At 40.3% G+C, this 14,412-nt stretch overlaps 1 protein-coding gene across 4 annotated transcripts in view; it reads left to right on the top strand.

Annotated features, from left to right (window-relative positions):
* SEC24D (SEC24 homolog D, COPII coat complex component) overlaps window positions 1-14,194 on the top strand; it is a 220,628-nt gene extending 206,434 nt beyond the window's left edge. For all 4 annotated transcript variants that reach the window (XM_005144138.3, XM_031044726.2, XM_031044727.2 and 1 more), the window contains 11 exons: window positions 1,955-2,048; window positions 4,862-4,978; window positions 5,421-5,591; window positions 6,368-6,464; window positions 7,087-7,232; window positions 8,574-8,712; window positions 9,178-9,296; window positions 10,119-10,298; window positions 10,818-11,009; window positions 11,454-11,543; window positions 11,932-14,194. In XM_005144138.3, the coding sequence (XP_005144195.1) occupies window positions 1,955-2,048; window positions 4,862-4,978; window positions 5,421-5,591; window positions 6,368-6,464; window positions 7,087-7,232; window positions 8,574-8,712; window positions 9,178-9,296; window positions 10,119-10,298; window positions 10,818-11,009; window positions 11,454-11,543; window positions 11,932-12,072 (1,486 nt within the window). In that variant the 3' untranslated portion in view covers window positions 12,073-14,194. The remainder of the gene's footprint in view (window positions 1-1,954; window positions 2,049-4,861; window positions 4,979-5,420; window positions 5,592-6,367; window positions 6,465-7,086; window positions 7,233-8,573; window positions 8,713-9,177; window positions 9,297-10,118; window positions 10,299-10,817; window positions 11,010-11,453; window positions 11,544-11,931) is intronic.
* The last annotated feature ends 218 nt before the right edge of the window (window positions 14,195-14,412 follow it).

Genomic DNA, 14,412 nt, shown 5'->3' with positions numbered 1-14,412 from the left:
TTGTCCAGGCGGGACTGGAATATCTCCAAAGTAGGAGACTCCACAACCCCCCTGGGCAACCTGTTCCAGTGCTCTGTCACTCTTACAGTAAAGAAGTTCTTCCTGATGTTAACAGGGAACCTCTTATGCTCCAGTTTACACCCATTGCCCCTTGTCCTATCACTGAATATCACTGAAAAAAAACTAGCTCCATCATCCTGACACCCACCCTTTACATATTTGTAAACATTGATGAGGTCACCCCTCAGTCTCCTCCAAGCTAAAGAGACCCAGCTCCCTCAGCCTCTCCTCATAAGGGAGGTGTTCCACTCCCTTAATCATCTTTGTGGCTCTGTGCTGGACTCTTTCAAGCAATTCCCTGCCTTCTTGAACTGAGAGGCCCAGCACTGGATGCAATATTTCAGATGTGGCCTCACCAAGGCAGAGTAGAGGGGGAGGAGAACCTCTCTTGCCCTACTAACCACACCCTTTCTAATGCACCCTAGGATGCCATTGGCCTTCTTGGCCACAAGGGCACATTGCTGGCTCATGGTCATCCTCCTATCCACCAGGACCCCCAGGTCCCTTTCCCCTTCATTCCTTTCCAGCAGGTCAACCCCCAACCTGTACTGGTACATGGGGTTGTTCTTCCCCAGATGCAAGACTCTACACTTGCCCTTGTTGAATTTCATCAAGTTTCTCCCCGCCCAGCTCTCCAGCCTGTCCAGCAAGGCTGAATGGCAACACAGCTTTCTGGTGTGTCAACCACTCCTCCTAATTTAGTGTCATCAGCGAACTTGCTGAGGGTACACTCGGTTCCCTCATCCAGGTTGTTGATGAAAATATTAAACAGCACTGGTCCCAGCACCGACCCCTGAGGGACTCCATTAGTCACAGACCTCCAGCTATATTCTGCCCCATTGACCACAACTCTCTGCCTTCTTCCTTTCAACCAGTTCTTGATCCACCTCCCTACCTGATCATCAAGCCCACACTTCCTTAGCTTATCTATGAGGATGCTGTGGGAGACAGTATCAAATGCCTTACTGAAATCAAGAAAAACCACATCTACCACTCTACCATCATCCCTCCACCTAGTCACTTCCTCATAGAAGGCTGTAAGGTTGGTCAAACATGACTTCTCCCTCATAAAACCATGTTGGCTGTTCTTAATGACCCCCTCGTCCTTGATATGTCTAGAGATGGTGTCAAGAATAAATTGTTCCATTACCTTTCCAGGGATGGAGGTAAGGCTGACCAGTCTAATTATCTGGGTCCTCCTTCTTGCCCTTCTTATAGACTGGCGTGACATTTGTCATCCTGAAATCCTCAGGCACATCTCCCGTTTCCCATGACTTACCAAAGATGATGGAGAGTGGCCTAGCAATGACCTCCGCCAGCTCCCTCAGCACCCATGGGTGTTTTCCCTCGTGACTACATGCCTTGGTCCTCATGGAGGATTTTAACTACCCTGATATTTGCTGGAAGACTCACACAGCCAATCATTCACAGTCTAGGAGGTTCCTCCAGTGCACTGATGATAACTTCTTAATGCAAATGGTGGACAAACCAACTAGGAAGCATGCTGCTAGATTTAGTACTCACCAATAAGGAGGGTCTGGTTGAAGTGGTGATGGTCAATGGCAGCCATGGCCGCAGTGACCATGAGATGGTGGAGTTTAGGATCCTGTGTGGAGGAATAGAATGATCTAAGGACTCACAGCACACCAGAACTCCTTAACTTTTAGCTATTTATTTTTCATTTATTTTTTTATTGCATGTTCTCTTTTGTTACCAGCTTTGAAATAACACATCTCCTAGAATTTAAAAATTCCTGTTTTGTTTTATTCTGGCTGGAATCCTAAGAAATTGAGCAATCAAAATTTTCCTATCTGAATTGGTATGTTACAGGGTAGTTTGGGGAGTATTCCAAATAGCTAACCAGCTGAGACACTGATCCTTTCTTCTTTCATAGCTTGTTGGACCAGATTCCAGAGATGTTTGCAGACACTAATGAGAGTGAGACCATCTTTGCTCCTGTTATCCAGGCTGGCATGGAGGCACTAAAGGTTAGAATGTTTCTCTCTACAGAAGCGTGAATAAGACTTGATAAGCTGCAGAAGTTCCATTTGCTAAAAGCCAGTCCCAAGCCTCCTACAAATCACAACGGGAAATGAGGGAAAAAAAAAAAAAAAAAAAGAGTTGCAGTTTATTTCCAGCACCAATGTTCCAGTCCTCTAACAGGATATCTGAGCTACTTTAGTCAAAATGAGAACACGCACAGGCATACATGTGTTTCCAGATTATGCTTTTTGGGGGAAGCCAGTCCCTAGAGTCTATGCTACATAGAATGGATGTTTAGGAGAAGATGAGGAGCAGGAGTCTATTTCTAATTTAGCATTTGAGAGAAATAAAAAAGGCTATAGTTACTGCAGCAGAAACTAATAGATATTCTGGATGTTTGCACAGATAACCCATCCTTGCCTGTGTGGAGGGTGGGAAAAGAGTCAGTGTAAGATACAAGTTTGCCCTTTCTTCTACTTCTGCAGATTTCTTGTGCAAAATATTTATGACGATTTATGACTGAATTAGGTAGGGGAGTGGAGGGTTTCTGCTTAACTGACAGTTTTCACAGCATGTATACTGCTGAAAATGAATCCCCAGCTCAAGATGCATCCCCAGTTACTTTCTGTATGTCCAGGACACCCTCTGAAATGCTGACATTTCTAATTAAAAGGATGCCACCATGGTTCATTACAAGATTTGTAGGGATAAAAAACAGCCAGTGGTGTTTTAAAATAGTTGATTTGTCTGCAAGCTGTGTATAAGTGAAGCATGAGCTTTGTATAGATAAATTTGTTGAAGTGAAAATACAGAACATTGCTCAAGTCTATTTCTTAAATATTTGATTAATACCCGTTTTCTTACACCAGAAGGTGTGTGTGCAGAACATGTTTGGTTACTGTTTCCATCAGAATCCTCTTCCGTAATACTTGACTTTGGTGCTGGCTATAAAAGAAAGCAGCTCTTAAGTAAGCTTTTTATTTAGCTCAGTTTTTAAAGTTATAATTTGTAAAGATTTCCACTGTGAATTATTAATATGCATATACCTGTGCTCAGGAAGACAATTCTTGTCTAAAAAGATTTAAAATGGACTGTGGTCCTATTTGGGATTAATTTTAATACACTTTTAGAAATAATACACTTACATTTTAGAAAGTGTGTCAAAAGCAGTGTCAGTAATTTCTGCTGTGTATCATGACAAATAGATATTTGGTAACTCAGTCTTCAGCAGAATGCTTCTTAAAAGGCATTGAAGAAATTAGCATTTGTGACTAAAGATACTTATGCTTGAAATACTAGGGGTGAAATTTCTGCTCTATAAAATGTAAGACACTGTCTTCAATTGCATCTCTGCTCTATAAAATGTAAGACGTTGTCTTCAGTTGCATTTGTGCCTTAGCAAAGAGGTTTCTTGTTTTCCCAGAAGTATGCCATGGCTTATTTTGAAATGTGGAATATCTTGAGAACGTATCAAGAGGGAAAGAAGGGGGGAGAGTGAGAGAGAGACTGTGTGGCTGATTTATGGCTGACTGGGTTTAAACCACAACAAGTACCAAAGCTGATCTGTGTCTGTGGTCTTGGGTATTGACAGTTTTAACCTGGATATGTGGCTAATTCTGGAGCAGAAAAAGGACAAATCCATCACTCCTGTTCCTTCCCGTCATCACACTTAGCTGCTTCTGTACTTGAAGACCTCGGAACTGCTCATTGTTTTTGTTTCACTTTGCTTTCACTTTGGTTCAGCCCTGAAGTGCTTGGGCAGCTGGACCTGAGGATTGCAACTGAAATAGTCTAGTTTGTTTTTTTCATTCCCTCTAACTGTCTCAATAGTAAACAATTAAACTGGACTTTCTAAGTTTTGGTGGAAAAGCTTCTTTATAGTACAAAGAGGCCTGTGACACTGCCACTGTTGTTACACTCTTCTTCAGAATTCAGGGGTGTCTGTCATCTCAGTAAATATTATGTCCTCATTAGCATTCTAAGTAAGAATGGAAAACTGGAATAAAAGTGGAAGTTAGTTTCTTACTGATAAGAGAAGGTGTTCATTGTAGGTTTTGATACTCCTGCCTTTTAGTGTAGATTTGAATGTGGAATCTAGTACAGGAGTGCAAATGTCACAGAATCACAGAATCCCAAGGGTTGGAAGGGACCTCAAAAGATCATCTAGTCCAACCCCCCTGCAAGAGCAGGGTAACCTAGAGTACATCACACAAGAACTTGTCCAGGTGGCCCTTGAATGTCACTCATATTAAAGTGTAGCAATCACTAGTGTGCCTGAAGGGAAAGGAATAATTTTTCTGTTAAATTATTTTTCATTTTAATTTTTCCAATGTAATATTTGTACTTTTGATGCTTGGTGTTTGCTGCATAATGCTTGTGTCCAATTGGGAAGTCTTCAAGAGCGGTACTCCTAGTTTTGCCAATCAAAATTTTAAAATTTTGATAACAGGATTTATCAATGGATAACAGGAGCAAAAATTATAACATTTATCCTGGATAACAGGAGCAAAAATTTTAAAACTTCTCTGTAGAAACTACTGTAATAATGCATCAGCCAGCATTGGAACTAGATGATCTTAAGGTCCTTTCCAGCCCTAACCATTCTATATCCATGTGCTAGACTAAGGAATTCACTGATGTAAAATTCCCAGTTTGTTTTGGGATTTACATCTGTTAAATTTTGAGTCTGTAAATGAATTATTTAACTCTGAGGAACTTGCAGAAAGTTTACACTGTTCTCTGAGATGCCACAGTGTGTGAAAATTAGGCTTGTTCACTTAGCACTTATAAATATGCCAATATGGTGTTTTTGGAACAGGCTGCAGAATGTGCTGGAAAATTGTTTATTTTTCATTCTTCATTGCCAACTGCGGAAGCACCAGGGAAGCTGAGGAACAGAGATGACAAAAAAATACTCAATACAGATAAAGAAAAGGTATTTTCTGCTCTGAGTTAACAAGGGACTGCTACTGTGCTGAATTTCTCTAATAGAGCCTCTGTCTTCTTTCATTTTTTTACGAAGATGTGTTGTTGAATTAGAAAATGTTCCGATTCTTAGTGTGCCCTGATTATGTAAGAATACTGAAAGTCAAAGTACAGTAAAGCAGCCATTCCCATCAATAATGGAAAACCCAGGCAGCAAATCAATAATTTCACCCATGAAGAGCTTTTGCTGCCTGCCTGTTCAGTGACTTAGCTAAGAACTTACTGAAATTGGCTCCCTACATACAGTACATGGGCAGGGGCAACATGTTTTTCATTAAATCCACACCTCACAAGTTCCACTTAATTTTTTTTTCTTCAAGTGGACATTTGGATTGTGGCTGGCTACCAGCAGTAACTGATATTATGATACTTTATTCTTTAATTCTGTGCAGACACTCTTCCAGCCCCAAGTAAATTCTTATGAACCCTTAGCAAGGGATTGTGTGGCCCATGGCTGCTGCGTGAATTTATTCCTCTTCCCAAATCAGTATGTGGACATAGCCTCCATGGGTCTTGTCACACTGTACACTGGAGGAACACTGTACAAGTACAACAATTTCCAGGTAAGTGTGGCAGGTTTCCTGCCTCTTGTGTAATAACACCTGGGGATTTGTTGTTTTGCTTTGTATTCCAGTGTGTGCTTTGATACTTTACATAGTTTTGTAGTCACTCTACTTTTTACTTACAAACATCAAAGGGGGGAATCCAAACTTAGAAATGGTAGATCAGGCTCAAACATATCTTTTGAAACAATAATAAGCTGGTTGGTATCTTAAAATTAAATCCATTTGCTTACTATGCTGGCATCTGAGCAGGGAAGTCAGTTATTCCTGTATATAGAGATACAAATGCTTACAATAAAGACCCCCCCAAAAGTGCAACACAAGGTTGTTGTTTTATACCCCTGTGTACAGTCTCACAAGAATCTCTCTGGGCATTAGGGGACTTTCTCTGTGGCAGGAGCTGACCTGCAGAAGCATTTTTTGCACAGCCAGCAGGGCTACTCTGCAGTTGTTATGGCTGTGCCATAAAATCCTAGCTAGGCGGTAAGGTGAAGTCCAAGAGCAGATGGTACTGGATGTCATTTGATTGAATAGAAATCCTTGATGTCCAGGCCTAGTGATGTATTGGTGGATACCTGTGTACATATGCTTCTGTTAACAAAACAACGACTAACATTTTTAAATATCTTTTTTAAAAAACAAGATGTGACATATGAGAGGAGCCGGTTTGATGCCGCGATGGGGGGTCACGGGAAGCAGGGAGAGGATTGGTTTTCTGCCGTGCTGCTGCCACCCGATGGTGAACAGTGGTTTTTGCTCTTGCTTTGTGGTTCTAGCTCGATGCCGACAGCCCCCGGTTCTTAAGTGACCTCCGGAAGGACATAGAAAAAAAGACCGGATTTGATGCAATAATGAGGGTTCGAACAAGTACAGGTAATAGGGCCTGGTGGGAATGAAAATAAACGAGAATGCATGTGAGAATGTATTATTTAAAATAATAGTGCTGTACAGATCACTTGAATTTCATTTCATACCTCTTGGAAAGTAATTGGATAGACTGAGAAAGTGCCTTTCCTGTAAATGCCTCCATAATAATTATTTTTTAATCATAAGGCTTCTGATCATTATGCATGCAACTTGGATTGCAAGGAAGTTGTATAAGAAACACTTGTATATTCCTTTGTTTTCCTACTTCAAATGACATTACTGTGTCTACTTTTCAAGTATTCCTTTTTACCTCAGATGCAAGTATCTGAGAAACAGACCCACACAACATGGCTAAGTCAATGGCTCAAAAGGTTCTGGGTGATCTCACAGTTACAGCACAACTTCAAGGCCTATCAGCTTCTCCCAGTCACCCAACTGTCAGAAACTGCCATCAGCAAGGACAGTTGATGGGGCCCCAAGGCTGCATATCCTAGAGAAGAAAAGGATTCCGGTTTGAGGAAATGAAATTGATTGTCCATAAAAGAAAAGTCATAAAGTAATACCAATTTTATTTGCTGTTTTTAAATAGAAGGCTACATTTGTATTTCTTTTTTTTTTAACCTTGTAGGCTTCAGGGCTACAGACTTTTTTGGTGCCATTTACATGAACAACACCACAGATGTAGAGATGGCAGCAGTTGACTGTGACAAGGCAGTGACAGTAGAGTTCAAACATGATGACAAACTGAATGAAGACAGTGGAGCCTTAATTCAGGTAAAAAACAACTTAATTACCTCTAATATTGTGAAATTGTGAGCAAGAACTGCAGGCAGAACAAAAAGAAGTTATGGTGTAGGACTGATGGGAACACGGCCCATCTTTCACACATTCTGGTGACAGAATATTACTACTAAAAAAAATAATTGTTTTAATTAAGTATCAAAAGGTTGCAGTGCAAATGATGCTCCTCCTGACAATCAGTGTGCTCACCTGCCTGTTTGTTCAGGGGTGATGCCACAATGCTTTCACAAAGCTCCCTGAGACCCCAACAGCTATTTTCCCCCCCATTTTATTAAAAAAGTTAATTTAGTGTGTAAAATTCATTACTTCTTACACAGAAATGGTACTTGTGCAGTCAAAGCACTGTCAGTTAGCTGCCCTGCTCTCTTCAGACTCTTGCACTGGGGTGCCAGAAGCCCCTGAGACATACTGGAATACATCTTTTGTTAGGAATGGAAGCATCCCACCCTTTGGGAGGCTGTTGTTTACTATTCTAGATTTGTTTAGTCATGACCTTTTTCTCATTTGATGACAGAAAATGCAACTTGCAAGGTTTTAAACTTAAGCTATGTAATTATCTGAACTTTTTGTTTCTGTTGTGCTTGGCTTTAGCTTGCCCCTATAAATACATTTCATAAGTCAGCAGTTAATCCTTGTGTATGAATACAGTGGTGGGAAACACCCACTTTGGTATATCTGAGGTCACTTCCTAGCACCACGGTGCAGCAGCGGCGGGTGTAGATTTATATTTACAGTTTTTCATGTAAGAGGTACTTGTGGAATGCAACATGTTATGTTCAAGTATCAACATTATATTGAGGTAGAACTGGAGACATAAGGAAATTCTTAAATTACACCCTCAATATTTAATGGTAGATGCAGGCTACAGGGGTTAGCAGTACCTCGCTTCACTTCATAAGCAAGCTATTAATGTGAAAAGAGCCACTCAGCTTTTCTAGATGAGAAAGTTTTCCTGTCCTGTTTTTGCCAGGAGCTAATGTGATGGGCAGAGCAGTTCTCAGCAAGTATCTCATTGTTTGTATGGAGTCTTTGAACTGTTCAAATATTACCCAAAGTATGGAGTGAACTCCTGTTTCCAGATTATAGCAAATGAGAGTAATAAGCTTTTGAAACAATCATATTATTGTCATAGTTATATTTATTATACTTCCATAAAGACCACAGGGATGTTGGTCTTACAGCTCTCAGCAGCACTGCAGTAGTACTGTAAGGCTAGGCTGTCTTCGCAAGTAATTATATGCCTTCTATGCACAAAGCAGGTGAAGCTTTTTGTTTTAAAGCAAAAATAAATGGTATTTTATACTTCCTTTGCAGTGTGCTGTCCTTTACACGTCCATAAGTGGGCAAAGAAGACTTCTCATACACAATATAGGTTTGAATTGTAGCTCCCAGTTAGCGGATGTCTACAAGAGCTGTGAGACAGATGCACTTATCAACTTCTTTGCTAAGTCAGGTAAAATTGTAACAGAAAGATTTTCTTTCCTTTCTTACTTTGGGGTGAAGAAAGGGGAAGGAAGGGGAGCTGGAGTGATCACCTAGGAGTAAATAATTTTTTGTAACTTGCTTCTCCAAGACTGAGCAACTCTTGAAGTATTATAAAATTCAAAAGCCAGATTTTGTATTTTAGACATACTGGCGTTAAGAAAAGCTTATGAAGGGAGCTGCAAACATGTGATGCACAAAACTGCAGTGGAAATGGACGTCCTGACATGGTGGTGGAGGTTTGAGCTTTTTGGTTGGGATGTTTCTTTTTTTTTTTGTAAAGATGAATAAACATCCTCCCAGATGTTGTCTGTAAAAGAGACTACAAAACAGCCATAGACCCCAAATTAGTAGAACCAGCAGCTAGCAGAATCTAGGTACTTCCAAGAGTACACATCTGTCTTTAGCAAACTCCTTTATTCTTCTGTATTTGTAGCTTTTAAGGCCATTCTAAGCCAACCGCTAAAGATGGTCAGAGAGATGCTGATGAACCATACAGCTCACATGCTGGCGTGTTACAGGAAGAACTGTGCCAGCCCGTCAGCAGTAAGCCAGGTAAAACCCACCTATGCGCCGTCCTCCCCATGCCGTGTGCTGCAGCTGATGAGCAACTATCCCTGCATCATCACAATGCCAGAAAGGAAAATTTTCCTTTTCTTTCAAATATAATTAATGACAGGTGCAATTCAGTGGGAGCAATTAGACAGCCTTTCATTTTTTTTCCTGCTGGAATTATGTGCTGAATCACAGAGATGTCATTTTTCTAATGTTGTTGCAGATTTTGGTACTCTGATTTCTGACAAATAATACTATCACTGTCAAAAAATAAAAATAACATTGTATCTTAGTAAACAATCTGAATTGCACATAGATGATGGATTGCTGGAGTGATAAATACCTGATATGTCTAGGTGGAAAATCCTTGGTGATTAAGATAAGGCTGTTAAATCGTTTCTTACCCAAGGGTAGTAAGAAGCTCTAGGAACTCGATCAATTATGTTGCTCACTACTTGAAAATTCTCTCAAGACATTATTGTATAAATTCAGAACATTTGGGGAAGTCAAACTGAACCAATAGCAACATGTTGGCAAATCCTCTCAGCAACTGTTTCTGACAAAAGTCTTTTTCCATTTCCAAAAAAAATACCCAAAAGATGGCTGAACTAAATCCAAATCCCATAAGCACTGGCATTTATGTATTTATTATATGAGATGTCACTCTGGTTTGAAACAGCACACAAAAACTAGTTTTGGTTGGTTGCTTTTTTTCCTTTATTCAAAGACAAGAATCGATGTTTTATTGAAATGTCTGAAAGTCCAGCCCTCCTTCCCATGCACATGGGCTGTACCATCTAACGAGCTTTCTTTGCTTCTCAGCTTGTTCTTCCAGATGCAATGAAGGTGCTCCCTGTGTACATGAACTGCCTGTCCAAGAGCTGCGTGCTAGTTGGTAGGCCAGAAATTCCAACCGACGAGCGAGCTTACTATCGCCAGCTGGTCACTTCTATGGGTGTAGCTGACACGCAGTTGTTTTTCTATCCCCAACTTCTGCCAGTTGTGAGTATGCTGGTTGCACATCTCTCCGTTTTCAGTAACTGTTTTCAGCATGCTGCCATCTTGTAGTTGCACAGCTGCAGGAAATGTTCTGCCTGCTGGCCAAGTGCCACACAACCATTCTATGGCAAGGTAGTTTCTAGTTGAACGAAATTGATGAGGGAGGGTAGAACCTCTAGTTTAATGGAAAATAGGGAATGAACATCATCAATTGCTGACTTCAACATCCTCAAAGACTCCAAGTGTACATTTAGCAAGGTTTTTTGCTCATGCTAATGAGAGATGCCAGTTCTGCTAAAGACCAGTGCTGCTCTGCAAGTGTTTCCCCACTTATGGCCGGTCTTCGATTGCACACAGTGTGTTAACTGAAAAAGAGGACGTTTGATTTCTAATTCCTCTAATCTGGAAAGGAGCCACTAAGATGTGCTAAACCTTTTGATAGTTACGTTTCAGGATCTGATTAGAGCTTTACTCACCTTGAAGTCACAAAGTCTACAACTCTGGTGCATTTTTCCCCCACAGAACAGCCTGGATCTGAAGAGTGATGCCATCCCAGCTGCCCTCCGCTGCTCTGAGGAGCGTCTCTCGGAAGGAGGGGCCTTCCTTCTGACCAACGGTCTGATTATGTTCCTGTGGCTGGGAGTCAATGTACCCCCAGAGCTCATCCAGGGGCTTTTCAATGTGCCATCCTTTGCACACATCAACGCGGAGGCTGTGAGTAGATGGAGACTAGTCCCTTTTTCACAATTTATGCACACCCAAACATACATCATCATCTAACATCCATCAAACTTTAATAAATAAGCTTTGACAGTCCGAACGCTTAAAGGAGAGGAGGTTTCACAACATTTTTAAACTTATACTGTTGCAGATATTAAAGTCCAATTTAATGGGTATTGCTAAAATTGGAACGAAATGCTTTGCAATAGTTACAACTCTCTCTGATGGTGAATTTTCACACAGTGATTAGATGAAACTAAAAAATCTGCCTAGACAGATGAATCTTTGAACAGATGAGAGATTTTTTTCTTCCTGGTTAGAATAAAATGCATCATAACTACCAGCAGTTTGCATCATAACTACCAGTAGCAAATCTCATCTGAATTTGTAAGAGATGTGACTGGAATTTAACAATCTGCCATGCTTTCATTCTCACAGACATCACTGCCTGACCTGGACAATCCATATTCTAAGAAATTTAAGTCAGTACTGAAGCATATCCAGAACCAAAAGCCCTATGCTATGAAGGTAACTTCTCTCTGACTCATTCCTCATCCCTGTTCAAAACAAAACCTACTGGTAGGTGTAAAAGATTTTATGTATCAGGAAGTTTCCTTTATGTCATTGAGTTCCAGCATGCATTGTAGACACGAGTATCTCAAATATGCCCAATTCTCATTAATCAAAGGAGATTTCCAGAGGTAGTTTAAGGGTTGCCATTTTATTTGCACACCTTAAGTCACACTAGTCTGTCTCTCCTGTTCATAAATACAGCTACTGAAACGTGGAGATTAGTTTCTGTCCATCCAATCTGTCCATCCCCCCCGCCCCAAGAGCATGCAGTAATAGATGCAGGGAAAACACACTCCATTTAGTATGATTATACCCTAAAAATATGTTTCTCTCCTCTTTTCAGTTTATGATAGTGAAACAAAAGGAGCAACCAGAGATGCTTTTCCAACAGTTCCTAGTAGAAGACAAGAGTATTTATGGAGGAGCATCATACGTGGATTTCTTATGCTGTGTTCACAAGGAGATCTGCCAGCTGCTCCGTTAAGGAAACTTAAGTATAATGTGTAAGCTTCTTTTGGATTTTGCAAGAGGGACAGGCCTTGCTGACTGAAAGCTGGCCCACAGCTCCACTGTCCCCAGGCATCCTGCTGTGCTTTAGGGAATCCTGCTTGTGCCTCTTTTGCACGGTCTCATTTCACACAACCTCTCACTGAGTATTTAGCTTACTTAGAATAGGAAGTTCTCCACTCAGGTATTAGTCTTTTGGGAGTCCTGACTCTTTCTGTAAGTGAGTTGCCAGATATCAAACTCAATGCTTAAGAGCATATGGTATGCAGTTATTAAAATGCAATTATTCCTTTTGATAGTCTGAAGTTGTACTAGAGCCAGGAAAGATGCTAGAAATCTATACAGAAGTGGAAAAAAATATATACCTTTTCTGAGAGCATTCAGCTGACAGATTTGCAGTAATCATGTAATTCAGTTTAAGTACTTCAGCGTCTTTCATGTAAAGCTAAACCCTAAAAAATAATGCCCTTTTTTCTGGAAGAGAGCTCTGGGTAACCTTCCACAGTTGGGCTTGTCCAGAACCCAAAAATGCTTCTGTTTATAACTGGGCTTGAGTAAGTTTAACAGCAATGGCCCACAGGAATACCAATGATCAAACAATCCTTTTGCTAAGTTTAGCAGATAATGCGACACTAACATGGTACAATTCTCTAGTCTTAAGGGCAACGATTAATTTAGCATACTATTTAATTACATTTTCAGAATTGAACACGTTAGGTTTTATTTGTATGTTGCTAACTTAAATATTCCTAATAGAGCTTAGATAAGCATCTGTCCCTCAAAATCTCAGTGGCGGGTTAACTCTAAGAGAGTTGACACATTACGCAAAGGTTACTTGTAGTGCTATAAACAGAAAGCCTCTGGTTTAATACCAGTTCTGTTACAGCAACCTCCACTCACATGACTGATGCATTCAAAAGTCACCGCTTTGAAAAATAAGCCTCTGCTAACATCACTATTTAAGGTAGAATTTAGAAAGCTGGAGTCTTGGGAAGAGCTGTTTACCTCATATCTGAGGTAAACTCATATCTGAGTATCCTTCATCAGTCTATATATATCTTTATGACCAATGCCTCTGCATGAGAGGTTTCAACTCTGCCAAACTTGAGAAGCTACAGCTACAAAAATCAAAGAAAACAAAAAAATTCTCAAAAGGCTTAGATTTGGGCCTCAAAAAAAAAAAAAAAGAAAAAGTGCCTTTCATCATGTTGGCATTGCTACTTAGTTTAATCATTTTAATATCCAATGAGCAGTCAAGATGCACATTTTTTGATTTGACAGCTTATCAATTTGACAGCTTAGATGTATTCTTGTGCATCGTCTGCACATTCTGAAAGTAAGTGGCTATATTACAAAGGGATCCTTGGACTGAACTTAGCTGCCAAGGCAAGTACTTTTTAGCTAAAGATGTTACCCTGTAAAATGTATCTGTTGCCATTCTGAATCAGTGTACTTTGTATAATGACACCAACATCTCTCTCTGTAAAGAAATAAACAATTATTAAATATTGTCATCGTTCAGGAGTTTAATATTTCAGATTCTACGTTAGGGTTTTTATGCTATCAGCTTCTGCCAAAAGGTGCTGCTGAGCACAGAAGACCTCAGATCAAATAACTGCAATGTCAAGCAAAAGCAGATCTGTCTCTGGATTGCACAGTCATTTGCTGTTCTTCAGTAAGTAGGAAGATTTTACACATATTTTTCTGAGATGTTAGGTAAAGTGAAGTGACATCTGTCTGTTTTCTCCCAGATTTGAGGTCTTCTGTGTTCAATCATAAGTCTTGCGCTATTTTTGTACACTTTTTTCCCAGGGCACATTTCTACCAGTTTCCATTTCTGTATTTCATTTTTCTGTGGAAGGTCTCATGTTTTTCAGCTGTTACCTGGAAATCTGTGGTGCTTGAACTGACCACCCCTTAGGTTTGAATTTTGGGACAGACTGCTCCTGTCAGATAGCAGTTTGCCACCAGTGTGTTTTGTGTAGCCTTTTTTTGTAGTGCTGCGGTGTTTTGCTGCCACTTAATAGATTGGTATGGCAAATGACACTGAGAATAATCTCTGACAAAAAATGGAGTATTAAAAAAAAGCTGCTGAGTAATTTGGCTTTCTGGTTTGTTTCTTGTGTAATGGACAACCATTGGAACCTTGTGCAGAGAAGTTTACACAGTGGTAGCTCACCTGCTGTACTGTGGACTCTTGTGTGTTCTTGGGCTCTTGTGGTAGTGAATGTACTTCTTAGAGCAAAAGAAGGGATTCACTGACCATTACTATGAGTTGCTGATTCTTGGATAGTGGGAGTATTTTGTCATTACGTTT

Source organism: Melopsittacus undulatus, chromosome 5 (genome assembly GCF_012275295.1).
Source record: "Melopsittacus undulatus isolate bMelUnd1 chromosome 5, bMelUnd1.mat.Z, whole genome shotgun sequence".
NCBI lineage: Eukaryota > Metazoa > Chordata > Aves > Psittaciformes > Psittaculidae > Melopsittacus > Melopsittacus undulatus.
The sequence above is the reverse complement of the archived record's forward strand: the minus strand, read 5'-3'. Positions and strand labels throughout refer to the sequence as shown.